The following is a 27,380-nucleotide window of genomic DNA, read 5'->3' as shown; positions in this document are numbered from 1 at the left end:
GCCACCCAGGCGCCCCAGACTTTCTTCTTTTCTAACAGAAGCATTTAGACCTATACATTTTTCTCGCTTTCCATGTATCCTATAATTATGACATTTAGACTTTTGATATCATTCAGTTCCAAGTATTATTGAATTTCAGTAGGGTTTCTTGTTTGACAGAAGCTATTTAGAAATGTGATGGTATATTATGAAAGACGTGGTCATTTTTAAAATTCATCTTTTCTTTTTTGTTTTCTGTCCTGTGCATGCAAAGCTCCAGACTTGTATCGACTCATGCACGGAATTCATTCACAGGATTCTCTTCCCCAGTTCCATCCTCTGTAGGATTCCCCACCGTTTTCAGCTCCCAGACACCCGCTGCTCGATCTTCTGTCTAGAAAGACAGGATTTTTCTCTGAATTCTAGCCACTTGTGCCCTGCATGGTCTCACAGACTCGGGTCACTGTCAGGGTAAAGCAGTGAGAAATGAGAAAAACACAACCACAAACTCTTTGTCCACAGTCCCCTTTTCCCATCCTCTGGCCAGATTTTCTCCAGGCTTTCAGTGCCTGTGACATACAGCACACAGAGAAGTTCCCGATGGGGCAACACTGAGGGCTGGGTGAGGAGAGGACAAACCTAGCGGGGACCCCCCCCACACTCTCATCCTCTGGCTCAGAGGGGCACCTTGTCCCAGTGCTGTGGTCAGAAGGACAAGGTTTCTCCCCGAGATTTTGTTGTCAGCACCTGCTGCCGAGTTCTATGCTGGGAACACTCTCATCTGGTTAAAGCCAGATGATGAAAAAGGAAGAAAAGAAAAAGGGAAAGCAAGAAATTTACCCCCAAACAAGTTGATCTTCACGTTTGGTACCCTTTTCCCATCTTCCCGCTAGTGTTAGACTTTCTGGAGTCTTTAGGCTGAAGATTTTGTCTAGAGAAGTTAGTTGTTTGTAATCAGCAGGAGAGAAAAGCTGTACTTAATTCTGTCTTCACCAGAACCAGAAGTCCTATCCCTTAGTTTTTTAATTGAACTTATTTTTTATTAAAAATATGGATTTTGGGGGCGCCTGGGTGGCTCAGTCAGTTAAGCGTCCGACTTCGGCTCAGGTCACGATCTCGCGGTCCGTGGGTTCGAGCCCCACGTCGGGCTTTGTGCTGACAGCTCAGAGCCTGGAGCCTGTTTCAGATTCTGTGTCTCCCTCTTTCTCTGACCGTCCCCTGTTCATGCTCTCTCTTTTTGTCTGTCTCAAAAATAAATAAACGTTAAAAAATATATATGGATTTTGTAATTTTCCAGCACCTAGTTTATATTTTAGCCGTAGGTCCTTCATAGATAGTCCGGGATAACACTGGAAACAGAAACCTCCCACTTTCCTTCCTAAGGACTCAAGCCAAATTCCACACATGAATGAAATCATATGATATTTGTCTTTCTCCGACTGACTTATTTCACTTAGCATAATACCCTCTAGCTCTATCCACATTGTTGCAAATGGAAAGATTTCATTCTTTTTCATCAATGAGTAGCATTCCATTATATATATATATATATATATATATATATATATATATATATACCACATCTTCTTTACCCATTCATCTGTTGATGGACATTTAGGCTCTTTCTATCATTTGGCTGTTGTTGATAGTGCTGCTATAAACATGGGGGTGCATGTGCCCCTTTGAATCTCAACAGAGAACACAGGGAAAGGAAGGAAAAAGAAGATAAAAACAGAGGGAGACAAACCACAAGAGACTCTTAAATACAGAGAACAAACCGAGGGCTGCTGGAGAGGAGTTGGGTGGGGGGAGGGGTTAAGTGGGGGGTGGGCATTAAAAAGGACACTTTTCTTTTTTTTTTTTTTTTAATTTTTTTTTTTCCCAACGTTTTTTATTTATTTTTGGGACAGAGAGAGACAGAGCATGAACGGGGGAGGGGCAGAGAGAGAGGGAGACACAGAATCGGAAACAGGCTCCAGGCTCCGAGCCATCAGCCCAGAGCCTGACGCGGGGCTCGAACTCACGGACCGCGAGATCGTGACCTGGCTGAAGTCGGACGCTTAACCGACTGCGCCACCCAGGCGCCCAAAAGGACACTTTTCAAGATGAGCACCGGGTGTCATATGTCGGTGATGGATCACTGGGTTCTACTCCTGAAGCCAAGACTACACTGCATGTTAACTAACTTGAATTTAATTTTTTTTTATGTTTCTGACGTTTATTTATTATATTTGAGACAGAGAGAGTGTGAGTGGAGGAGGGGCAGAGACAGAAGGAGACACAGAATCTGAAGCAGGCTCCAGGCTCTGAGCTGTCAGCGCAGAGCCCAATGTGGGGCTCGAACCCATGAACCATGAGATCATGACCTGAGCCAAAGTCAAATGCTCAACTGACTGAGCCACCCAGGCACCCCTTGAATTTAAATTTTAAAAAAAGGACTCACAAGCCATCTTTTTCCTGAATAACGGATCTGAGACATTACCAACCAACGATGTTAATTAAACTGCTTCTCTATAGTGTTCCTAAGTCAAGTCTTTTGACTTGACAACGAGTAGTGTTTGGGAAACTACAATGCTGAAGCGCTGTGCTAAATGCTAGGAACATGGAAATAAACAAGACCTACCAGCCCCAGTGTGGTCCCAATTCAACAAGGGAAATGGACACTTAGAGGCAACTGCAAACAGTGGGATAAGGACCATGAGAGGGTATCACTGGAGGGTTATGGCACCCTGGGCTCTATAGTTTCAGCCAGGGACTGGTCAGTCACAGAGTGCTCCAGAAAGAAGATGATAAATTAGCTCTTGAAAGATGAGCGGGATCCCATTGGGAGAAGGATATTCAAGATACAGCAAAGAGATGAACACAGGCGTAAAAGCACAAATGCCAAGGGCGGGAGAGTCAGTATGCCCGGAGAGTGGAGTGCGATCAGAACTGGAGATCAGCTTTTTCACGTTTCGCTCTTCACCAAAAGAAGCATCTCTTTTTCCAGAGAGATGTTTACTCACTAAACACCTAATGCAGGGGACTCCATGATTGTCTTCTTGATATGGAAAATAACACAACATACATATGCACTGATGTAACCTTGGCAGCTCTTTCTTACAATGTTAACCCAGTTGGTTGTATTTTGTTACTTCTTCAAATTCAATGAAAATCACATCTAAAGAATGGATTAGAACCAATGGCAATATGTAGAATAAGAATCTTTCTGCAAAAAAGGAAAAGTATCCATTTACACTAAAAACTCTTTTTAATATTGTACTATTGGATAAGTACATTAATATTATTTTTTATCCCTTTTTAAATGAATTCGGACACCACAAAAGGAATACAAAAAGGAAAAGCATCCATGAGCATTCATTTCAATCTTACCTATTCACCTTTTTATTACAAAAATTAAACAATCTCATTAAAATGGTACTCTGAAAAGGTATTTTACTATCCCTATAGAATTCAATAAGTTATTCGTTTGCTAGGTACATAACAAAGTAACACAGACTGGGAGGCTTAAATAACATAAATTTATTGCCTCATAATTCTGGAGGCAGGAAGTCCAAGATCAAGGTAGGGTTGGTTGCTGTGGAGGCCTCTCTCTTTGTCATGCCAATGACCAGCTTCTTCCTGTGTCTTCATATGGTCTTTCCTCTGTACATATCTATGTCCTAATCCACTCTTACAAAGACTCTGATCATATTGGATTAGAACCCATCCTAACGATCTCATTTTAATGGAATTATCTCTTTAAAGACCCTATCTTTAAAAACAGTCACAGTCTGAAATACCGGGGGTTAGTACATCAACACAGGAAATTTTAAGGGAACAATTCAGCTCCTAACTGTACACAGTTTCCACAAACCAAGTCGGTATTTACATTTCCCTCAACAAATAACCCCATCGCATACCTTTGAATCACTTTGCTTCATTGAATAAGTAAACTGTGGCATTTCCATTGAATGAAATAGTGTAATTGCCATATAAATGGAGTAACCAAAAAATTATACTGAAGAAAAACATTTATATTTGCCTGTGTAGTTGCCTTGATCAATGCTGTTTATTTCTCGATTTGAGTTACTGTCTAATATCCTTTTATTTCATTCTGAAGGGCTCTCTTTAGTACCTCTCGTGGAGTAGGACTGCCAGAAATCAGTTCAGTTTTTGTTGACCGTGAAATGTCTTAATTCCTCTTTCTTGTGTGAAAGACAAAATTGCTGGATGTAGGATCCTTGACATATAGTCTTTGTCTTTAAGTGCTCGCAATGTGTCTTCTCACTGCCTCCTGGCTTCCATGGTTTCTGACGAGAAACCAGATGATGATATTGTTGTCGATCCCTTGTGTGTGATCGGCGTCTATATCCTGCTGCTTTTAAGATTCTCTCTTTGTCAGGGCGCCTGGGTGGCTCAGTCGGTTAAGCGGCCGACTTCGGCTCAGGTCATGATCTCGCAGTCCGTGGGTTCGAGCCCCGCGTCGGGCTCTGTGCTGACGGCTCAGAGCCTGGAGCCTGTTTCGGATTCTGTGTCTCCCTCTCTCTGATCCTCCCCCGTTCATGCTCTGTCTCTCTCTGTCTCAAAAATAAATAAATGTTAAAAAAAAAATTTAATAAAAAAAGATTCTCTCTTTGTCATTGTGTTTCAACAGCTTGATTATTGACGTGTCTGAGTATGAATCTCTTGCGTGAATCTTACTTGGAGTTTGATAAACTTCTTGTAAGTGTAGACCAGTGGTTTCCATTAAATTTAAGATGTTTTTAGCCATCGTGTCAAGTATTTCTTCTCCCCCTTTCTCTCTCTACTCTCCGAGATTTCCATTACGCATATGATACAATCGATGGTGTCCCACACATCTCTTGAGGCTTAGCTCAGCTTTCTTCTTTCTTCTCTCTTTCTGTCCCTCAGACTGGAGACAATTACAACTGACCTGTCTTCAAGCTCATGATTCTTTCTTCTGCCAGTTCAAATCTGCTGTTGAGTACCTCCAGTGCATTTTTCATTCATCTATTATACATTCCAACTCTAGAATTTAATATAATTTAATTTATATTTGTTTTTTTATATATGATTTGTATTTCTTTATTGATATCTTCAATTTGGTGAGACATCATTCTCGTAATTTCCTTTAGTTTTTTTTCACATATTTACAATAGCGAGTCAGGTGAGTCCAATGTCTCAGCCTCTAGGACAGTTTCAATGGACTGCTTTCTTCCTATACATGGGCCATACTTCCTTTTTTCTTCATAGGTCTCATAAATCTTTAAAGCCAGCATTTTAAATAATATAATGTGGCAACCCTAAAAATCAGATTCTCCCTCCTCTCCAGGGTTTTTTGTTGCTGTTGCTGTTTGTTTAGTGACTTAGCGTGAGATTCAGGAAGTCTGTATAGTTTTGTATGTAGCCCCCTGAAATCTTTGCTCAGTTAGCTTTGTAATCAGCTAATGACTGGACAAAGGTTTCCTTAAATGCTTGGAATCAGTAAGTCTCCAGTCTCTGCTAAGGAGTGCTGTGTGCATGGTGGGGGGCAGGCCTTCAACACTGAGGTAGGAACTTTACAGCCTTGCCTTCACCTTCACTTCCTGCTTGCTCAGAGGCTCAAGGTCAGCCAGAGACAAGAGCTCAGGGCCTTCTCAGGTCTTTCCTGGGCATGTACACAGTCCTAAACATGCATGTGGTCTTCTAGATTCTCAGGAATATGTCAGAGTTTTTCCAAGTTCCTTACGGACATCTTTCTCCAGCTTTTCCTTTTGTTTCTTGGTTAGCTTGTTGTTTTCCCCAAGTGTTATCACTGCCCCCCAAGCAGCTGCAATATTAAACAACTGCCTGGCTGTTTCTGACAACTGACCCAAGGTAAAAGGCTGCCTGCATTGGGCGAGCTCTCTGCCAGGTCACACAAAGACAAGCCTTGCAAGCGGGGTTTTCTAGGGAACCGCCAGACACATGAAGTAATGCCAGTTCTGAGAATGGGGCTTTGAAAGAGCTCCACCTGTGTCCTGACCTCCACTAGCTGTTAGGCTGCTGGTTTTCACCACGATTTGGGGCTGTTGGTTTTTGAGGCTCGTGGAGCTGAGCAGGGGGAGTTAAAATTCCACACCGTTCAGGGTTCTTACTAAAGTTCAGCTATTTTGTTCCTAAGGAAGCTCCCCTGGAACTCATTTACAGAGCTCTAAAAGAGTTTGTTGGGTCCGTGTTTGCCACTGCTCTCATTGCTTTTACGGGGGAGAAGGTTTTCAGAGGTTCCTCCCCTCCCCCCGCCGGCCTTCCTGGTGACATCCTCTTGGCTGCACCCGCTGTTGTTTCTTCATACCTGTATCCCAAGTGTCTGATTCTCTCTTCAGCCAGCTCCAACAATGGTGAAGGTCCATTTAGATTTTAACTTTAGTAACGGTATATTTTATTCCTCACTGCATTTGGTTACGTATATCACCAGAATGGAAAGCCTAGGCGGATTTTATGTTATTTGACCATCGCTGGCTTCTAATCACTTCACAATAAACGTGTACCTCCTTTATGGGAAAAAAAAAAGTTACTGAAGTTATTTTATCACCTTTTCCCCTTGACTTCCTGTGTACTCCTCATTCTGAGCCCATACGTCCCTGCCATCATCTGTCTTCCCCCGTCACACCCGAACACACACGAAAAGTTGGCAGTTTGGACGAGAAACGCTGGTCGGGAAATAAAAAGCAAGACAGCGCCCTTTTCTTTTCCATATCTAGAAGTCCTGCAGTACTTGTGTTAGAGGCATAAAAGGGGGCTTTTGTGGGTTAGCCAGACAGACACTGCCAAAGGGTAGGATTCGGTTTGGGGATTAAGGAGAAGAACCCAGGGCTGGAGTGAGGGCAGCGCTGACTCGGGCCCTGACAGCTGAGCGGGGTAAATCACGTAAGTCCCTGGCACCCCGGTTTCTTCTTCTAGTCGCACGGAGCAAGTGCCACGCTCTGAAATCATCCTGTAGCTCTGAATCCTCCGTGGAAACACCCACACGTATTCTCTTCTCCCCTCTCCACCTGCACTCGACACAAAGCAGTTGCCTGATACACCTTATCGGCTGTGTCAATACACGACATGTGGACTGACTGGCTGTTTCCTGGAATGAACGAACACTGACCACGGGACAACTTTTGTGCATCACAGGTAGTTTGGCCTTGAAGGATCCCTTATTCATTTTTTTTTTTTTAAGTTTTAATTACATGACATTTTACAATCTTATTAGAGTAAGGGTGACTATTTTAACGTTTTGTTCTACCTAAAAGTTCCTTGTTTTGTTCTGATTTTAAAAGAATTTTTATAGGTCCCTAAAAAGCAGTTGTGGGCCCTAGGCCCAGGGACCTGCCTAGCCAATGGAGAAGTCATCCCTGAGGATGGGTGGAGTTTCCCCCATTCTGTCGTTTCATATTTATAAAAAAGCTGCTCCTGGGGTGCCTGGGTGGCTCCATTGGTTAAGCGCCTTACTTCGGCTCAGGTCACGATCTTAGGGTTCATGGGTTCGAGCCCCGCATCGGGCTGTGTGCTGACAGCTGGGAGCCTGGAGCCCGCTTCGGATTCTGTGTCTCCCTCTCTCTCTCTGCTCCTTCCCCACTCGTGCTCTGTCTCTCTCTGTCTCTCAAAAATAAATAAACGTTTTAAAAAAAAAAAAGCTGCTCCTGACTCCTGGGCTGCAGTCGCTCAGATGGCATTTCTGTGCAAACCAGGAAAAGGTTGCTTATGTTTAAGAAGAAGGGACAAGCCTTGAAAGTATTATGGTTATTGCACAGTCTGAATAACTATCCTCACTGGGCCCGGGGCAAGTACAGAGTGGGGGCGGGGGGGGGGGGGCATCCCTTCCAACGTCACCTCGAGGGGCAGTCGGGGCCTGCACGGCACGATGGGAGGAGAGTAACGCTGATCCATGACGTTCGGCTGGAGGGCCTCCCGGGTGTAGTTCCATAAGCCAAACTTCACTCTAAGTCGATGGCCGGGAGGCTCAAGTCTCCGTAGGGCTCAGGCGAAGCCCTGAAAGCCACGGGAGGCCAGACGCGCGGCCTCCGGGGTCTCCCGGCGCGAAAAGCGGACAGGGCACGAGCACACGTGACTGTGCACCTGTGCGCACGTGCCTTCCCGTGCGTGTGCACGGCCGCGCGGGCACGCGTGGCTGGCTGTGGGCCAGGACGCTCCCACGGCGCCCCGGCGCTCCCCCCTCCCCGCCCCGCCAAGTCCCGGCAGCGCCACCGCACACTCCGGTAGTAGCGTCCGTCTGCGGCTCGAATCACACTCTCGGTCCTAAGCCCTGAGCCCCGGTGCGGGCCGCAGTCTGAGCAGCTCGGGGCCGCGACCACCGCCCGCCCGCTGGGCCCACTTGCCCAGGGCAAGGCCGCACTCACTAAAGCCTCCGTCCGTCCCCTTCCTTGCAGGAATGACGTGCCAAGCTCGGAGCTCCTACGTCACCAGTGAGATCCTGTGGGGTTACCGCTTCACACCTGTCCTGACGCTGGAAGACGGCTTCTATGAGGTCGACTATAACAGCTTCCACGAGACCTACGAGACCAGCACCCCATCTCTCAGTGCCAAAGAGCTGGCCGAGCTGGCCAGCCGGGCGGAGCTGCCCCTGAGTTGGTCCGTGTCCAGCAAACTCAACCAGCGCGCAGACCCGGAGACGGAAGAGGAGGAGAAGAACCTCGAGGAGCAAACAGAAAGGAATGGTGACGTGGCAAACCTAGAAAACGAATCCAGAGTCTAGTCGCCTAGCCGGGCGGCTCCTCCTCCCCTCCCCCCGCACAACCCCTCCTCGTCTCTCATGCTCTCTCTCTCTTTTGTCTCTCTTCCTTGGTTGTGTATGGATTTGCATTTGGTTTTGACATGGCCAGAAAGCGAGTCTTCGAGGTGTGAAATATCTACCTGCCCTCTCTCGGTTTTGCAGATGGACGAGGCAGACGCAGATCTGGTGAAGGTGCCAAGCGCCCTCCCTCGCGGCCCCAGCTCGCTCTCTTCCCGAAAAACCACGCATCCGGCTCCTAGGGACTTAAGCTACTTACCTGCATGTCTTGTACAATAGCAGATCACTCAAAGGGCGTGTCAGAGATCTCACCTGGGATACGACAAGTTAGGTCTCTGGTGCCTATTTACTCGTGCAGTGAGACACACCGTATAACCCTCGGTTTTAGAGATTCCAATCAATTCCATCTGCAGGGCGACGTGCCTGCCCCCTACAGGCATTGCAGTTAATAGGACCCGGGTCAGGGAAAGACAAAACACTGTACATATATATGCCTTATGTAATTATTTTTCTTTTTGCAGTCAGTAATAAAACACAGCATGTACGAAAAGTACTGGAGGACAGAACTTCCAAATAATGTACATAGATGTATAATTACTGTAGGTTTAGATATATAACTTTAGAAATAAGATGAAAAAAAAAAAAAAAAGATTCCCAATGTACAGTAGGCATTTCTGTTCCGATGTCTTTGCTTTCTGAATTTCTTTGGTCCCATCGATCACTGGCCCTTAGTGCATGGCCTTTGTTCTGTGTCCCAGACTGGTAGTGTTTGGGTACCTCACTGTTCCCTTGCTTATCCTCTCACTGAATCTAATAAGCCATAGGTCTGGGGGAAGTTAGGCGGTCCGGTACATGGCAAAACCCACCACCAATATCCTGAGATACTGTGAAATGTTTACAAAACTGAGGTCTCTCTTTTTTTTTTTTTTTTTTTTTTTAGTAACAGGAGCCTCACTGACTAGCCTGGGAGAATATTCCAGGGGGAGGACACTCTCTGGCATGTCAGCAATGATGTGTTTATGCTTTTCACATGAGCTGTCACCCTTTGTAGTACAAGAGTTTGGGAAACTCTTCTCCTGCAAAAACCCATGGATTCCCCAGCTGTTCCACTCTGTAATTGTGAGAAACTACAGACCTAAAAAAATCAGACATGGTAATTTAGCAGAAGACGGTTTGGGTCTAAAGCCATGACATTCATGAAGGCGTGCAGTGGGCGACATGTATTATAACCATTCGCCTCACACACTTTGACTCCATCCGGCTCTCTCCCTGCCCCTCTAGCTTATCCATCAGCATTTTGCGCATTTGTATTTATTATTATTCGTCTTCTTTTATTATTCTGAAATAAGGGTCAAAGATTAAATCAACAATCTAGGTGACTATGAAATCTCTCTAGAGCGTGCCACAGGTGGGAAATCAAATCCAAAGTGTCTCCCAATCAGAAGAAAACAAGCAAAAAAACTGCAGCCTTAATTAATTTTAATCTGTGAAGATAAATGGAAAGAGAGAGATTAAGAGAGAGAGAAGGAAGGAAGGAAGGAAGGAAGGAAGGAAGGAAGGAAGGAAGGAAGGAAAGGAAAGGAAGGAAGGAAGGAATTTTGTACTAAAAAATCTAAATTTCAAAATGAAAAACAAATTTCAAGTAAAAAAGGAAGAGGATGTTAGACAAAAATCTCAAGGGCAGGTGGAAATTTTGCACTGAAACAGATCTTTCACATTAATTTCACAATTTTAAATTCTTTATTCCCTAAACAGTCGCCCATCATAAATATTCATTGGCTGAACTCAAGTTCATTTTCAGCTCCCACAGCTGTGCTCAGTTTGAAGCTTTGTGCCTTGGAGGTCAAAGAACTCAAACTAGCTATCACTCCCTGTTGCCCTTGACTTCCCTGACCAGATTGCACAGGCCTTTGCTGTAGTTCGGGGACTTGGCTACTAAAAAGCATGTCCCAGAGACAAGGAAAGTGGCTCCTCAATTGAACACAGGGGTCTCTCTTCTCCCACGTCCTTGACCTTGCATTAGGACAACTGCTTCTTGGCACTGACTGAACCGAAAACAAAACTGTTGGCCACGTAGCCCTTTCCTGTTTGCCAGCATTTCACTTTCTGCATTGAATACCTGTCGAATCATTTATTCATTCCACACACTCCGAGGAGGGCGTTGTAGTCCAGGAGGAGGAGGAGGGAGCCCCATACACTTCCTGCCAGGCTGTTGGGAGGTACTGTGGCCTTACCTCGCTGTAGCCTTATGAAGGGCGCCCTTGACTTGGGGGCGCTAACCCCGCAACATCACCAGAGTTGCAGGGAAGGCACCGTAGCACAAAGCAAGATGAGGCAGGGGCTCATTAGCTAATTTGCTCTTGATGACTCAGTGGGCCTTTTTTTACTCCGTTACTAAGGTTCAAAGGACAGCACACACCCTGTTGTCTGGTTGGAAGAACAGTTTGGGGCCCTTTAGCACAACTGAACAAAGAGCCTTGGTGACCCTTTGGTCATGCACATGTGTCGGTTCTGTATCTGTGACAGGGCACCCAAGTGTGAGGTCTCTGCCTATTTCTCGTCTTTTGTGTCAATGTAGTTGAAGACAGAACATGAACCAAATCTCGTTTTTGTAACGTGAGCCTCTGGATCTTTAAACAAGGATGCTCCAGAAGAACCTTTTACTAGAATGTCCCTATCAAACGTGTCTATTTTTCTACAATTATTGATAACACAGTTTAACAGTGTATTTTGTGTCAACTGTTAAAATTTGGAATTGAAAGAAGTTCATTAAGACTGAATTTTCTAAGCAGCAAGTATTGAATGGTGTTTTTCATTAAGACCGTAAAACAAAGATGAGCCCGTGATTTCTACTCATTCTATCCCGCCATGGCCAGTCCCCATTCACTCAGTCACTTTCTTAGCAAACCAAGTGTTATGAAAACAAATAAGCCTATTTTAATTCAACAATACCCACAACTAATGAGCATCGCTCTCAACTTGATATTTTGGTCTGTTTGGTTGGTGTGTTTGAGTCACTTTCCATAAAAGCATGGTGGGATCCAATAGCCAGATAAGAATTTTTAACTAAAGGGTTATGGTTTGCCACAGTTGACCCCAATCTGGAGAAAAGGACAGAGTCAGCTGGAAGCATGACCTCCCCAAGGGCTGCTGAGACCCTCAGATTCTCACTTCCACCCACCCCAAGATGCTTTCCAACTGGAAAACCTATTTGTTGATAAGTCAGTTTTACGTAACTCATAAAATCGTTTCTGTTTTTGGCTGTCCCCTGGACGAAGATACTCTCTTGAATTAACATATTTGTAATCACCGTAATGTCAGGTCATTGTTTATCCATTCCTTCATAACATGGCATTGCAACCCGGTGAACCGACATACAGCCACTCCATGTCCGTAGGAAGGAACTCCCTCCTTCCCCCACTCTTTTGCTCCACGTGTCTCTCTTTTTTGTGCTTTCCCTAACTCTCCAGTGCCAGGTCCATTGATTGAGTTCGGTATCTTATGTTCCCTAACAGAAATCCAGCTACTGTCTTTAAAAATGTCAACTTATTTCTTAAGCACAATTTTTCTCTTGGTTTAACCAAACTAGGGCTCTGAAGTGTCTATTTCTCACTGTACTCTAGTTAAAAAATTATTTACGACTTCATTCAAAAGCCTAAATTTTGAAATCTCCAGAGCAACATCCTTATGCTTTCCTTCCCCACATTTTCTTACATTTCAGGTTTCTTCATTTTTCCCCTTTGCTTTTTAATTTGATTTAAGCCAATATCTTTGGGATGCACAGAAACTGTTTATTAAAGGCGGGAGCTGGTGGACATGGGGGTTATAAAAATGCCAGTAGAAAACGACTGGGACTCACTCAAAGAATGTGAAATCATTTGATTAGCTGAGTAATTCAAGATAAAAAAGAAGGAAGATATGCATAGTCATTTCCAAGACAGCTTGCCAATAGTCTGACTTTCTTTCCTTGACTTGGATGGTACTCTATGTGACTCAGAAAAGTCAAAAGGGGAGTTGTAATTAAATGCCCTACATACACGGGAAATAGTAACTTCTATGATTTCCTTTCAACGGATGGCTATAAAGTTGAAAAACATAGTTATACAGAATAGATGACTCATTGATACCGCCTTCCGATATAGTAAAGTCATATTATCTTGTTTCTAGACTTCACGACCAACCTGTGTTTAAGAAAATGTAATCCTTTCATTTAAAATGGAGTTAAACGCACCTCTTCCTAATATTTCTGCCCTTAATGTCTTAGAGAACTTCCACTGTAGTGTCATCTAGAAGTCAAAAACTCCGTTAAGGCTACAAAGAGATTTTGACAAAGCACAATATCAACACAAAATACAATGACAAATTATGTCATTACACAAATTATGTCATTTAATTCTACTCTACCATGAGAGCTTGAGTGTTACAATTTACGTTTTATGATAGGAATACCAGGGCTTAGGCAAACTGAATAACTTCCCCAAGGTTATGGGCCCAGTAGTAATAGCTCCTGGTCTCAAATCCAAGGCCAAGGCTTAAGCCACGGGCACTACTTACACAGAGAGGGTCGGCAAACCAAAACTACTCACAGGCTCTGGCCCACTCCCTGTTTTTGCACCACTTGTGAGCAAAGAATGACTTTTTACATTTTTTAATGGATGCGGAGGGGAGGAATGTTTTCGGACATATGAAAATTGTATGCAATTCGAATTCCAGCGTCCATAAATAAAGTTTTCTTGGAACACAGCCACACTCATCCATTTGCGTATTGCCTATGGCTGCTTTCACACTACACGAGCAGAGCTGAGTATTTAAGACGGAGACTATGTGGCCAGAAGACCAAAATATTCCTATCTGGCCCTTTACAGAAAAGTTTGCCGACCTCTATACTGTCTGTACTATTAAGTACTATTCACGTATGAAGTGGTACTAATTACTAAATATTGTACCGTGCTACCAACAGATTCCTGGACAACTCAGAATGATGGCATTATTTCCCGATAAAAATGCATTGCAGTCCCTCGCAGATCTGTTCCAAGAAAAAATAACACAGTCATATAATCAGGTGTCAAAGGAGGACGCCTTCCTTTTCATAACCATTCTCCCAGAGCGCTAAAGAAATAACCAGTCAAGATTCAGTGGCCAACTCACAAAGCGACAACGTAAAACAATTCCTTAACAAACAAAAAAGAAGCGGGAATCCCCGGTCCAGTTGACTGAGACATTGCGTCACTGGTGTATCTATAGGTGTTTAAATATGTAGACAGTGGGGACACGTGCCTCCACCCGGTGGGGAAAACCGGCGGCTCCGCAGTTGCAGGGGGAGCTTCCCCTCCCCCACCTGCCTTCTCTCCTAGGCTCCTAGGGACAATGGAGCTCTGCCTGTGTCCTCCCACTAGTTCTCTCTACCTGCAATTGATCAACGTAACGATGATGAACGTTGAACTGTTGCTCATGTCTAGCTGTCCTAGTTCTGGCTCTCTCCAGCCACTTGGCCAAAGGTTTAATTTAACATGAGAATTAGGAACTAAATCCTTCTCTTGGAAAACCAAGAGGTTCTTTACAAAGAGCTCAGGAAGAAACAGGAGGGCAGTAAAGGGTTGTTGGATTGTTTGTCGCTTTCTGAGTCTGAAACACAAGATAAAGATTGGTAATTATAGAAATATTGAAAGCAAGAAACCCAGACAGTGGAGTTTTGAGATAAGTCAATATTAAATGACATTCTTTAGTATCACTACGCTGAAAGCACTTGTGTTCTAAGAAAGCATTTCCAAAGCCAGACATGGGTCAGCCAAGTGAGCCAAGTTCTGTTGGAAAATATATCAGGTTCTCTTATGAGTGCTTTCCTGGAAATTAGGGGTGTGTGTGTGGGGGGGGGGGGTTGTAACAAATCATTGTGATGTATTGCTGACAGATACATGATGGAAATTGAGATGGATTTGGTCCTGTGTCTGAAACTAAATGGTAATGATATCTGAAATATATGTTGCAAAAAGCTCACAACAGCTTTGCGTGGAACAGCATAATAACTAAGTGGGCGGGAAAGATCTCTCAAAGTTCAACACCGTAAAACTTAAATAAATGTAAAAGGAGTCAAACTTTTACTTGGCCTCATTGCCTTGGTAAAAGAAAGCTCGATGCATCCACCTAGCTCAAACCTATCCTCGTCCAAAGGAAGAAATGAGAGCAAAATAGCTCGAGATGGTCAGCGTGATTAAGTGATGGAGATTTATCACCAAGGAAAATGGCTTTTATAAAGTTAATTTTAGATACTACCCCCTAGACGTGAATCCTAATGTGTTCTGTGGTCGGCCAGAGAATTGTGACCACACAGGCAATAGATCTTGATTTCAGAGAATGAAATGTTCCTACTGTCAAAGGGTAATTGACCATTTCAGGATTAAGACCCTGCACCCATTGTATTAACACTGATCATAAATACTGTGATATCAACCAGCCAATCTTTATAAGAACATGAAGGGCTGTTTTTCTCAGGCAATGTAAATATCTGCTACCAACAGACACTAGTGAAATAAACACGTAATGCACCGTTATTTCTAAAATTCTGATAGAAATCATAAAATATCCATCTAAAGGAGCAAGAAATCATGGGAGCCTCAGTTCAGACCTCTTCGGCTACTAAAACCCCAGTGCAGTCTGAATGCCTTATGGAGTGTATCAGTGTTAGGTTGATCAGCACTAAACACAACTTCAGAACTGGATCAACTACAGCACAGAGAGCTGGGCTTGCATCAGCTGTGCACGATCAGAACCTCTAACCCCATGGCCACTATTCTTAGACAAGGACAAGGGACACTGTTCTCAGATCCAGTTGGTGCCATCCTGGCATCATCTCTCAGCATTACTGGGCATGGGAATGGCTGTAAGCAAGCAACCCTCCCTTGGGCCAGTTTGGCCATGCACACCTGCTGCAGGCTCTCTAGGTGAACCTCTCTCTCCAGGTCTAGTTCCTGTTCATATAGACAATGACCCCTCCCAGAAGATACCAGGGAACCTGTGTCTTTTGAGCTTATGTTGGCCAGCACCCTTGACCTACAGAGTGCCCACCTGGAGCAGGGATGACAACTCTCCCTAGAAGAAATGAAGTAAGGCCTTTTGAATCCCCTATGCACAGGGCTGTCCCTCCTATACATAATCAAACAATATTATTGAATAAGCGGAGTATGTGTAAAGAAGTCCAAGGAAAGATCATTTTCCCATGGTGATTGCCCGTATGACTTTTTTCCCCTTTACGCAGCTACTTCTTCAGCCTCTGGAAATTCTCACTTTTTAGGATCATGATGCTGTGAGCACAAACTCAGCTGGGCCATTGGGCAATCCAAGACATCACCCTAGACGGTCTGATCCTGTTTCTTTAAGTAAGGGGGTCTGATCCGTTCAAACCTGCCCCTCATCCAATCCAAATGCTGCCCTGTCCAAGAAATGTCACGTCCTCTCTCTTTCCTCTAACAGGAACCAACAAACAAGGATATTATTGTCAAGAGTGTCCTCTTGATTTGCAAGGAACTCCCCTGGATTGCAACACTTGGAGACACAACTTATGCTCTCCCCGGGTGCCCACAGGGCTGTCATGTCACCACAGGTTATCATCCAAACATTCTGCCCACTTCCGCTTTCTGTATTCCTTCCGTGGCTCACCACCAAAAGTCATCTTTCCTGGAAATTCTTCTGAGCTTCCATTCCATTTTTGAGTGGCAACCAAGAACCTATTATCAAGGCTAGTCTCATCTGTTACCACCTAATTGTTCAAGACAAGTTTTAACTGCGCATGTACTATGTTCACAGTCTGACCAGCTGAGACCCAAAACAAGGTAAAATATTTCATTTCTGCCCCCATACACGCCCTGAGTGTCCATGAGTGATGACATTAGCCCATAACTGAGCAGAGCATAAAAAGAGGTCTTGTGCTGAAGGGACAGCTGGACTTTTCCAGAGGAAGCTTCTTGTCCTTTGCAACATGCAGTTAGGCTAACCAGCTTGCCAAAGATGATCCTGTATATCTTTATTCAGCCCCGTGGAACAGCATCTAAAATGAGTCTTGCAGGAACAACAGTGAACTCCCACACGTGTACAGGATTCTGAAATGATGACCTAAATATATGCCTGTGTTGGCAAAGTGGCCTTTCCTCCCCCGCTGTCTGCACAGACTGTGCTCTGGGGAAAAACCAAGCACCCATGTGGTGCCTGGTTACCCAGGATGTGCATGGCTGCTGCCATGGCAACCTGCAGCCTATCAGCATAGATCTCTCCATGGAGTCTCTGAAGAGAACTGGCTGAGGCCCCAAGGGGCTGGAGCTCCCAAAGGCTTATCCACCTGCGGACAGCCTTCAGGGAAACAGTGCCCAGGCAAACAGGTACATTCAGTGGCCAGGTGTAGAATATTACTATCCCTTCTTCCTAAGACAGTTTGCACTCAGGTGGCCAAACTGTTCCTTTGAAAAAGGCTATTCTTTAAGCCATCATCCCCATCCCACATACACACCCACACCAAAATCACATTCTCCTTTAAAAAAAAAAAAAAAGAAAGAGAAATTCCAAAAGTAAATTCACATCATCTAATGCAATAGATATCCAAAGAGCTCCCATTTTATTAATCATGAAATAGGCTGAGCCTAAATAGTGTTTCCATAATAAGCCCAAGCGTAAACAAACGCAATTTTAAATTTTTACTTAGAAATTCCTTCAGGAAAAAAAAAGAAGAAGTTCTTTTAGAAACCCTGATTTCAAATGTTCATTTTTGCCTCCAGAAGGCAAAGTCTCCAGAATACTATTTCTCCATGAACTTGCCACTTTCCATTTTCTGGCTTTGAACCTGAGAACAGACTCCTTTACATTGGCAGGAAAGGTTATGCAGAATTTGGCACTGAAACTTTCAGAGTTAAATTCGGTCTGGCCCTATGAACCCAGGTAGGAGTAAACTCTGCTAACCAGGAACAACTCTCCATCGATGTGCTTAGATGTCAACCTCAGGGAAATTTTGGACATGGAAATTTTGCTCAAGATGACGGCCTGCTGGCAGAGAAGGGATAGTAGTGTTCGAATCTCTGAGTCATGCCCACGCACATGCCAGATCAGCTGGCCTGATCTCTAGCTTGCCCGGCCAACTGGCCCTATCCACAGGGGGCATTAGTAAATAAATGAGAACTTCCTACAGCCCGAAGAAGCACCCTGGGAGACCTTTCTTCCATCTTACTTACAATGCTGTTACAACACACATCAACAAGACACGTGGTTTGTTATCCCACAGCTCCTCTCTGCTTGTACTTTCGTATTTTTTTCCTTTCCTAAAAGAAAGAAGGCTCCTCTAAACGTTACACGATGCAGTGGTGGTACAGTCCTTTGTAACTAACACTTTAACAAATGCAACAACCCTTTCCGCACATTCACGCATACAGGCACATACATGTGTACACACGCACATACATACATATACACAATATACATGCACTCCTACACGCACACACGCACACCCACCCACATACACACACCTACTTCCCTCCTCCAATCAGTTATGAGCTGGTCCACATAAGTGGATTCACAGAAAACCAAAGCCCTGAAAATGACAATAAGTCCCTCCCTTAACCATCACAGTGGTATTCTTTCTAAAATGCACCATAGGCCTCCCTGAACTCACAGGCAATGGGTCATAAGGTAGCCTTTTTTTTTTTTTTCCCATTGTTTTGTAGGAAACCTGGATTCAGTCTGAAGAGAACAGGATTCTGATCCTGGTTCCGTCCCCAGATGAGTTATATGGACTTGGATAAATCATTGAACTCAAAAACAGTTTTCTCATCATTTTCTCTTTTTTGGATTAATAACCTTTAGCTTTTAGCACAATTTTAGGTTCACAGCAAACGAACCTATACTGACTCATCGGCATCACCCAAAGTCCATAGTCTACAGTAGGATTCACTCTTTGTGTACATTCTATGAGTTTTGACAAACGCACAATGCATAATGATATGTCGCCAGCACTAGACTATCACGCAAAATAGTTTCACTGCCCTAAAAATTCTCTGCGCTCTATTTGTCTCTCCCCACAAACCCTTGACAACTACTGATCTTTTCACTGTCTTTAGAGTTTTGCCTTTTCCACAAGTCACAGAGTTAGAATCATACAGCATATAGCCTTTCATATTAGCTTCTTTCACTTAGTATCATGCATTTAAGATTTCTTCATATCTTTCCATAGCTTAATAGCTCTTTCTTTTTAGGGTTGAATAATATTTTACTGTCTGGATGTACCATGGTTTATATATTCATTTACATACTATTGTTTGCTTCCAAGCTTTGGCAATGATGAATAAAGCTGCTATAAATGTTTGTGTGCAGGTGTTTGTGTAGACATAAAGTTTTCTATTCATTTGGGTAAATGCCAGGGGCATAATTGCTGGATCATATGATAAAACTATGTTTAGTCTCATAAGAAACTGCCCAGCTGCCTTCCAAAGTGGCTATCCCATTTTACATTCCCACCAACAACGCATGAGAATTCCTGTTGCCTCTCATCCTTGCCAGCATTTAGTGTCATCAGTGTTTTGAGTTTTGGCCATTCTATTAGGCGTGCACTGGTATCGCATTGTTTTCACTGCATTTCCCTGGTGACATATGATATGGAGCATCTCTTCATAGACGTATTTTCCGTCTGTACATCTTCTTTGGTGAGGTGCCTGTTCAGGTCTTTGCCCACTTTTTAATCAGGTTGTTTGTTCTCTTATTGTTGAGTTTTAAGAGTTCTTTGTATATTTTGGATAACAGTCCTTTATCAGGTGCATCTTTTGCAAATATTTTCTCCCAGCCCATGGTTTGTCTTCTCATTCTGTTGATCGCCTCAGCTGCCAAGCAGAAGTGTTTTAATGAACACCAGCTTATTAATTCTTCCCTTCGTGGATTATGCCTTTGGTGTTGTATTTTTAAATTCATTGCCATACCCACAGTCATTTAGATTTTCTCATTTATTATCTTCTAGGAGTTTTATAGTTTTTCACTTTACATTTAAATCATTTTGGGTTAGTTTTGTGGAGAGTTTAAGGTCTGTGTCCAGACATTTTTTTTTTTTTTTAGAATATGAATGTACAGTTTTTCCAGAATCATTCATTGAAAAGATTGTATTTGCTTCTGTGTATTGCCTTGGCACCATTGTCAAAGATCAGTTGACTATACTTATGGGTTCTATTTCTGGGCTTTCTGTTCTGTTTCATGGATCTGTTTGTCTATTCTTTCACCAATATCACACTGTCTTGATCACTGTAAATCAAATCACTGTAAGCCCTGAGGTTGGATAGTGTCAGTCCTTCGAGTTTGTTCTTCAGTATTGGCCACTCTAGGTCTTTTGCTTCTCCATAGAAACCTTAACACCAGTTTGCTAATATCCACAAGTTAATGCTGGGATTTGGGCTGGAAATGCATTGAATCTGTAGATCAATTTGGGAAGGACTTGACAGTATTGAGTCTTCCTATCCATGAACCTAGATATCTCTCCATTTACTTCATTTGTTAGCTTTCACCAGTTTTATAATTTTCCCCATATAAATCTTGTACATGTTTTGTTAAGTTTATACCTAAGTGTTTTATTTGAGGGGAGGTGCTAATGTAAACGGTATTGTGTTTGCAATTACAGATTCCACTTGTTCGTTGCTGGTATATAGAAAGGCGATTGGCTTTTTGTATATTAACTTTGTATCCTGCAACCTTGCCATGGTGTTTTTTGTTGATTCTTTCAGATTTTCTACGTGGATATGCATGTCATCTGCAAACCAAGATAATTTTACTTCTTCCTTCCCAACCCCTCTAAGCACTGTTTTCACTGCATCCCACAAATTTTGACAAATTGCATTTTTATTTTCATTTGGTTCAAAATACTTTTCAAATTCTCTTAAGATTTCTTCTTTGGCCTCTGTGTTATTTACAAACAAGGGTGTTGTTGAATCTCTGGGTATTTTGAGATTTTCCACCTCTGTTGGTTGTACTTCTAATTTGATTCCAATTGAGGTCTAGAGAACACATTGTATGACTTACGTTCTTTCCAGTTTAAGTTGTGCTTTATGGCCCGGAAAGCGGTTTATCTTAGTGAATGTTCCAACGTGAACTTGAGAAAATGTGTCTGCTGTTAGTTTCCTTGTCTTTTTCTTTTTGTCTTCTTTAGCAGGTTGAAACCCCCAGTCTCTGCTTCTGAATCTAGTAGCAGTTCGAGTCTATACCACCCCTGCACTAGATAGCCCCAGATGGCTCAGCTTTCAGTATTCGCTGTTTTTAATAGTTTCACTAATTCCTATGTTGGCAGCAATGAAATTTTGCCACCATCCGTACACTTGCCTCCAGGATCTCCTTACCAAACGCATCCTTCTCTCGTCTCCTCTCCCACCACTAAATCCCGTAGCAAATAGACAAGTTACGAGTTAGGTGCCTTCTAGACAAATGAGGTGCTACTGTACAAGCGCTATAGTCTCCTTTACAGCAGGAGAAAAAGCCCCCAAAGTGGTTGGGACCTTTGACTGAAAATAAGTGCATGACTACATCTTGCCAGCTCATCCATAAATGCTTCAATCAGCTCCAGCAGCTTATTGGCAACTTGCTTTTAACCTGAATCCGTCTCTACCTTCCCTGAAGCATGCACTTAGGACCCCAGGACAAAAAAATTAATGCTAAATCAAGTAGAACAAAATTAGGGAGGCAAAGAGATTAAACCACAACACTTTCATTCAATGGCTTTATTTCAGCCACATCCCTCTTTTCCACTATTAATTGAAAGATAATTCGCTGTTTTGGTCTTCCCTAATAAAGTATCAGCATACGAAGGCCTGAAATGTTTAATGTGGCCCAATAAAACATGAAGTCATTCTGTGAGCCATTTCCTAAGATAGAAAGAACATTATTCTGGAAAGTCCATTAGTTCAAAAGTCCAAAGAAAGCAGTGCCTAAACTTTGGTAGTCTTTTTAATCCTGAATCTATGAAACTGAGGATAAATCTTAATCTGGTTTCAGGGCTGCGTGTCTCGCACACATACCTGTTTCTATTAGCCTGGAAGTTCTGGTTCTTACCTTTACACAGAACTGTCAGGAACTGTTTGAACAAATCCTAGCCACTCTCAGATCCAACTCATCAAGCTGGGGTGTCGTTGGGGCACATGTTGGTGTTCCAGTTCCGGTTTCCAAGGCACACACATAATTGACCTTCAACATTGTTCCCAGAAATCCTTTTAAGAAGCTGAGTTTTTGATAAGATGCTCACATTCCACAGAGAAATAAAACGCTTGGTTTTCAAGGTGTATGAAATTCGCCGATGCTGGGAGCAGGCACATACGTGTACCTCCATTCTCAGGGATCTAAGCTGCCAACTAAAACTAGACAAGGAGAGGGGCGCCTGGGTGGCGCAGTCGGTTAAGCGTCCGACTTCAGCCAGGTCACGATCTCGCGGTCCGTGAGTTCGAGCCCCGCGTCGGGCTCTGGGCTGATGGCTCGGAGCCTGGAGCCTGTTTCCGATTCTGTGTCTCCCTCTCTCTCTGCCCCTCCCCCGTTCATGCTCTGCCTCTCTCTGTACCAAAAATAAAAAAAAATAAAAAAAAATAAAATAAATTAAAAAAAAATAAATAAATAAAACTAGACAAGGAGAGAATTCCACTCAAAAGATGCTGAAAGCTAGTAGATGCCCCATATTTTATTGTTCTACATTAATAGTTGTTTGACTGAGTATTGACCCGTGAACATTTTGGCACAGTGGGCAATGTCCTAGGCAGGTTGTTCTAAAGATCAAGAAATAATGACATCTTCCTCTGCCCTCAACAAGCCTATAACCTCACGGCAACCAGCTCTTACCAGATGACTACACTGTGTCGAGTGAATCAGCCCACAAACCGCACAAAAGCCCTGTGAGCAAATACTGACGCCTACTTTACAAATAAAGAAACTGAGGCATAAAGAGAAAAATGAACTCACTCTAGTTTTAGAAATCAGACAACCTAACGGAGAGGGTACAACGATGTTCTGAAATGTAAAAAAGCAAACCTGTTCCTATGTAAGCAATCACGAATCGTTTCCCGGGGAACAAAGGGACATTTGTCCTGACGTTCTTGGAGACTGGGCAGGATGTAGAAGACGCAGACCCAGAAGGGAGACTTCCTTACAGTCTGAGGAGCCAACATGGGAGAGAGGCCAAAGATAGGCACGCACAAAGCAAGATTGGGGGAGAGTGCCTAGACCCCCCTGGATGGGATGGATGGCTTGTTGTAGGATTTGATAAAATATGCATTTTGAAAACTGGTGCTAAACTGTAGAAGACTTGGAATTGCAGGATAAGGAAGATAGACGAAAGTAAGCACAGTAGGGCAGCATTTATGAATAAATCCACCATAGCACTTAAAAGGCTCTTAAGTCTGAGGATTGGTTTTTCAAAACAATAACTTTCAGTGGAAAAAAGCGAGACGTCCCTGCCAAAACTGCCAAACACTTTGAAACGATTCAGGGAATCTATAAAAAATGGAATGAATCATTGGTGGGATTTCAGTAACAATTGGTAGTAAACTCCATGGCCAGCAAAATCACAAAACAAGAATTATTATAGGAGACACTGATAGACATTACATAATACAATGCACAAAATAAAGTTTTATTCGGACAAAACCTTTAGATGACTCTTTAGAGATGAACAGACAGGAAAGAAGGAAAGGCATCTTTCAGAAAATCCTACCAAGGCCTCTGACTTTTCCTCTTGATAAGTAACTAAGATTTGCTCCTGAAGTCAGTGTCATCAACCTTCCCACCATGCTTTTTGGAAAGGAAAGCCAGGAAGGGCTCAAGTACTGGTCTGGCTCCTGACCCACCTTTTGGTCTTTTTGTAACTCCCTTTATTCAACTCCAAGTACATCTGTGCACGGACAATGAGACGAAAGCATGCTACATGAGAAAGCACAAATTATGTATTGAGAAATCACTACAATGCCAAATTTTTTTAGAAGAAAAAACTGTATCTTTAAGAACTCGCTGTGTTAGGGAAACTGTTTACATATTGAGGTGTTCCTCTTTTTTTTGACTGGAACAATAAAAAAGAAATTTGATATGGCCTTGGTTTCTTTTGTGTGTGTGTGTGTGTGTGTGTGTGTGTGTCCAAGGAGTCAGCCTTTTCTGCCGATGAGAACATAGAGTCAGCCTTTTCTACATGTAGGAACAGGAATTGTCTTCGAAGCACCATATCCTGCCACAGGACCAGTCAGGATGCTGGACTTCCCACCATACAGTCCAAGAAGAGTATCACAGGTTTGAAATGATCTCTTCTCTCTCTCTCTCCCCTCCCCTTCCTCTCCCCTTCCTCTCTCCCACCTCACCTTCACCTCTCTCCATACTCTGCCTATGGCCAGATCCCGGCAATGGGTCAGCTCTGCTCCTTCCCACACGTGCCCACCCAAGCGGGACCCATTCAATACCCATTTACCATTCGAACCTTCTGGAACTCAATTTTTTTAATATTTATTTATTTATTTATTTAGAGAAAACATGAGCAGGGAAGGGGCCGAGAAAGAGGGAGAGGGAGAGAATCCCAAGCAGGCTCCGGGCTGTCAGTGCAGAGCCCGACACGGGGCTCGAGCCCACAAACCGTGACTTCACGACCTGAGCCAAAACCAAGAGTTGGACACTCAACTGACTGAGCCACCCAGGAGCCCCCCTCATGAAACTTGAAATAATGAAGGAGACCTAGGGACCTGCAAGGCAGTTCATCTGGTCACTTGCCACAGCTCAAAGTGTCCGGAGAACTTTAACAACACATGACAAAGTCCAATGTTCAACAAAAGAAACGTTCCTAAGAGAGATTTTCATGCTCTCGGTTGTTGTCCATTTTGCATGGGGTTGGCTTTGCCTGACCCCAGCACCTCAGCTCTGGCTCCTCAGATTCTCCAGGAGGATGCCAGTGGCTTGGCCAGCCAGCCCTCTCCACGGAGGCCTGAAGGAAGCCTGTGAGTCCAGCCAAGTTTTCAGGTGACGTGCTGGTCACCTTACACTGTGAGGTGAATGAAAGAACTGCCATGAAATATACCTAGGTTCCATTCTTTCCCAGAGGCTTCCAGGTGCTGAGACAAGACACTTAGGACACCATCACTATCTCGTCCCATTTTTCCTAATGGGACCCCTGCCCAGTATCACTGTCGTGCCCGACAGAGTTACTAATCTGTCATCTGTCCTCTGCACCCCTGTGTGCATCAGTCCCACTTAGCGCTCACCATGCCCCACAGAAACCCACAGAGGTGCGTCCATTCCCTCGGGTACCCAAAGGAGGAGCCCCCATCTCTGCTTCTGGCTGACTCCCGTGGAACCACCCTCCACATTGCCACAGAGGCATTGTCTAAAGCAACTCCCTGACTGAAGCCATACCTGGAGCCACACCATCCACTCCCGTGGTTTTCAGACCAAGCTGCAGACACTTTCCTCTGAAGGAACTCTCAAACAGAAGCTCAATATTTAAATCAGACAAAAGCAGAGTTCCCCTGTTGCAGCAGGAGTAGAGATTCAGAGGCCAGGGCCTGAAACCCAAGTACCCTGGGGCCCCTGTCCTCAGAGCACAGATTAATAATCACCACTGTGCAACATTATGTCCAAAGTCCTTGACTGGGCCTACAAGGATGGGCAGGTTCTGGGCCCCAGGACGCTCTCCAAACCAATATTCCACCTTAGTACACTCCTTCTTAAATGTCTACATCCCCTGACAGGACACCCCTTCCCAGGCCACCTAGACTTTGAAAACACTCTTCTTTTGTCCTGGAATGTGAATCCAGAGCCACCAGGAGGGCTCAGACATCTTTACCGAACTCTCCCTGATCTCAGATGGCTTCTGAAGCTAGGTCTTCAGAGCTCATAAACCAGCACTGCATTGTGTTTTAACTTTCTTATCCATCTTATGCAGTAGACAATAAACTCACAGTCAAAGATTATTTCACTCTTCTTTGTCCCCAGCACCTTCCATAACGCTTGGCACTTAGTTGGTGCTCAGTGCTTATTTGCTGGATGGATGGATGGTTGGATGGATGGATGGGTGGGTGGATGGATGAGTATGTGAGTAGTGGATGAGTGGGTGGATGGATATTTGAGTAGTGGGTGAGTGAGTGGATGGCTGAATAGACAGGTAGATGGGTTGGCAGGTGGATGGATTGATGGATGGGTGGGTGGATGGAGGGACTGGCAGGTGGGCAAGCAGATGGGAAGGTAAATGGAGGAAGAGAAAGAGTAGGACATTCATAGTTTGTCATTCAAGTGACTACAGCAGCCACTGAAAACACCTACTATTGGTTCACAGTTACATTATAGTTTGAAAATCTCACTCTTTGCTAGCTGGGAAGAATCTGGTGCTTCCTTCCATCTATGGTAGGGTGGTTTCTTCTACCAAATCACATTATCTGACGTTTTGGCAAAACATGCTATACTGCCCATATCTTGGCACACCCTTATGAGTGACTTCTATGAAATTCATTAATTTACAATTTTAAAGAAGTCCTCTTGTCTTATCATTGTTCATGACGGTGACCCATCTATTTAAAACCAGTAGGCTGCAATTCAGCCCCAAAGATCAATATATACCCGACAGAAAGGCAAGTGCATCCACATTCATCACTTGGGCAGGCCCCATCAGGAGGGATAGACACTGTAGCCAATGGGACTCAGAAGAGCAGAGTCAAGGGAGATTCTGAACATCGAGCGTCTCCCCACTGCTAATACGTTCCTACATGTTACTTTAGGTTTTCTTTAGCCTGCAAGATGCACACATCCTTTTACACGTGTTGCTCAAACGGTATGATCTTTCTTCTTTCATAAAGAAATATATTATTTTGGGTCTTCTCGACAATTGCTTGGGTTACCACTTTTCTAAATCACAATGTCATGCTTCATTTTCTCAAAATCCCGAAGTCATCTCTAGAAAGAAGACTTCGGAGCTAACTTCCATCCCCAAGGGATCCTTCAAGCAGACCACGCCCTGCCTCCCCTTGACTCCTGCATCAAGGAATCCCAAGGCAAGAAAATGACAAGACCAGCTCCTCAAACCATGCTTGTCCCTACCAGAGCTGGGTACACTAATGACAAAGCAGTCTTTCTGAAGGCCACAGTCAGTACATTTTAAATCTCATGTCCAGCTTCTTTCCCACCAGGGTAGTCTCAAAAAACACTGTTTTTTATAGACTCAAGGCAAGCAGATGACTCCTCTCCTTTTTGGACTCTGGCTGCATCATGAGCGCAAGCCACAACAATAACAACCACCACTCATGAGCACATTAGCATATAGGTGCAGGGTATTCCATATACATTACCTTTAATCCTTCCAGCCCTGCATGATCAGTAACAATAGTTCCATTTTCTAACTGAGAAAACAGAGGTTCAGAGATTACAATACTTAGTCCAAAATTACATTGCAAGCTGCAATTATAATCGCTCAATTATAATGCTGAATTGAAAGTTATACCGTCAGTTACAGAGCATCCTGAGATGATCCAGTGTCTTCATTCTTTCAGGTTGAGAGGAAGAAACAGCACCAACCAGCACTGCCCACGTGATGACAGGGTCATTAGGGTCAAGCCAGGAGGGGGCAGCAGAACAGTAGCCAAGGAGTCAAGGCCAACAGGGGCTCAACGCCGGCTAAAGTTGGAGGAAAGCAGCTGGTGGGGTG

The 27,380-nt window shown here is 43.8% G+C and overlaps 1 protein-coding gene across 2 annotated transcripts in view; it reads left to right on the top strand.

Annotated features, from left to right (window-relative positions):
- KCNJ6 (potassium inwardly rectifying channel subfamily J member 6) overlaps positions 1–10,300 on the top strand; it is a 266,632-nt gene extending 256,332 nt beyond the window's left edge. For both annotated transcript variants that reach the window (XM_058731996.1, XM_058731995.1), the window contains one exon: positions 8,358–10,300. In XM_058731996.1, the coding sequence (XP_058587979.1) occupies positions 8,358–8,683 (326 nt within the window). In that variant the 3' untranslated portion in view covers positions 8,684–10,300. The remainder of the gene's footprint in view (positions 1–8,357) is intronic.
- The last annotated feature ends 17,080 nt before the right edge of the window (positions 10,301–27,380 follow it).

Source organism: Neofelis nebulosa, chromosome 5 (assembly GCF_028018385.1).
Source record: "Neofelis nebulosa isolate mNeoNeb1 chromosome 5, mNeoNeb1.pri, whole genome shotgun sequence".
Taxonomy (NCBI): Eukaryota; Metazoa; Chordata; class Mammalia; order Carnivora; family Felidae; genus Neofelis; species Neofelis nebulosa.
The sequence above is the reverse complement of the archived record's forward strand: the minus strand, read 5'-3'. Positions and strand labels throughout refer to the sequence as shown.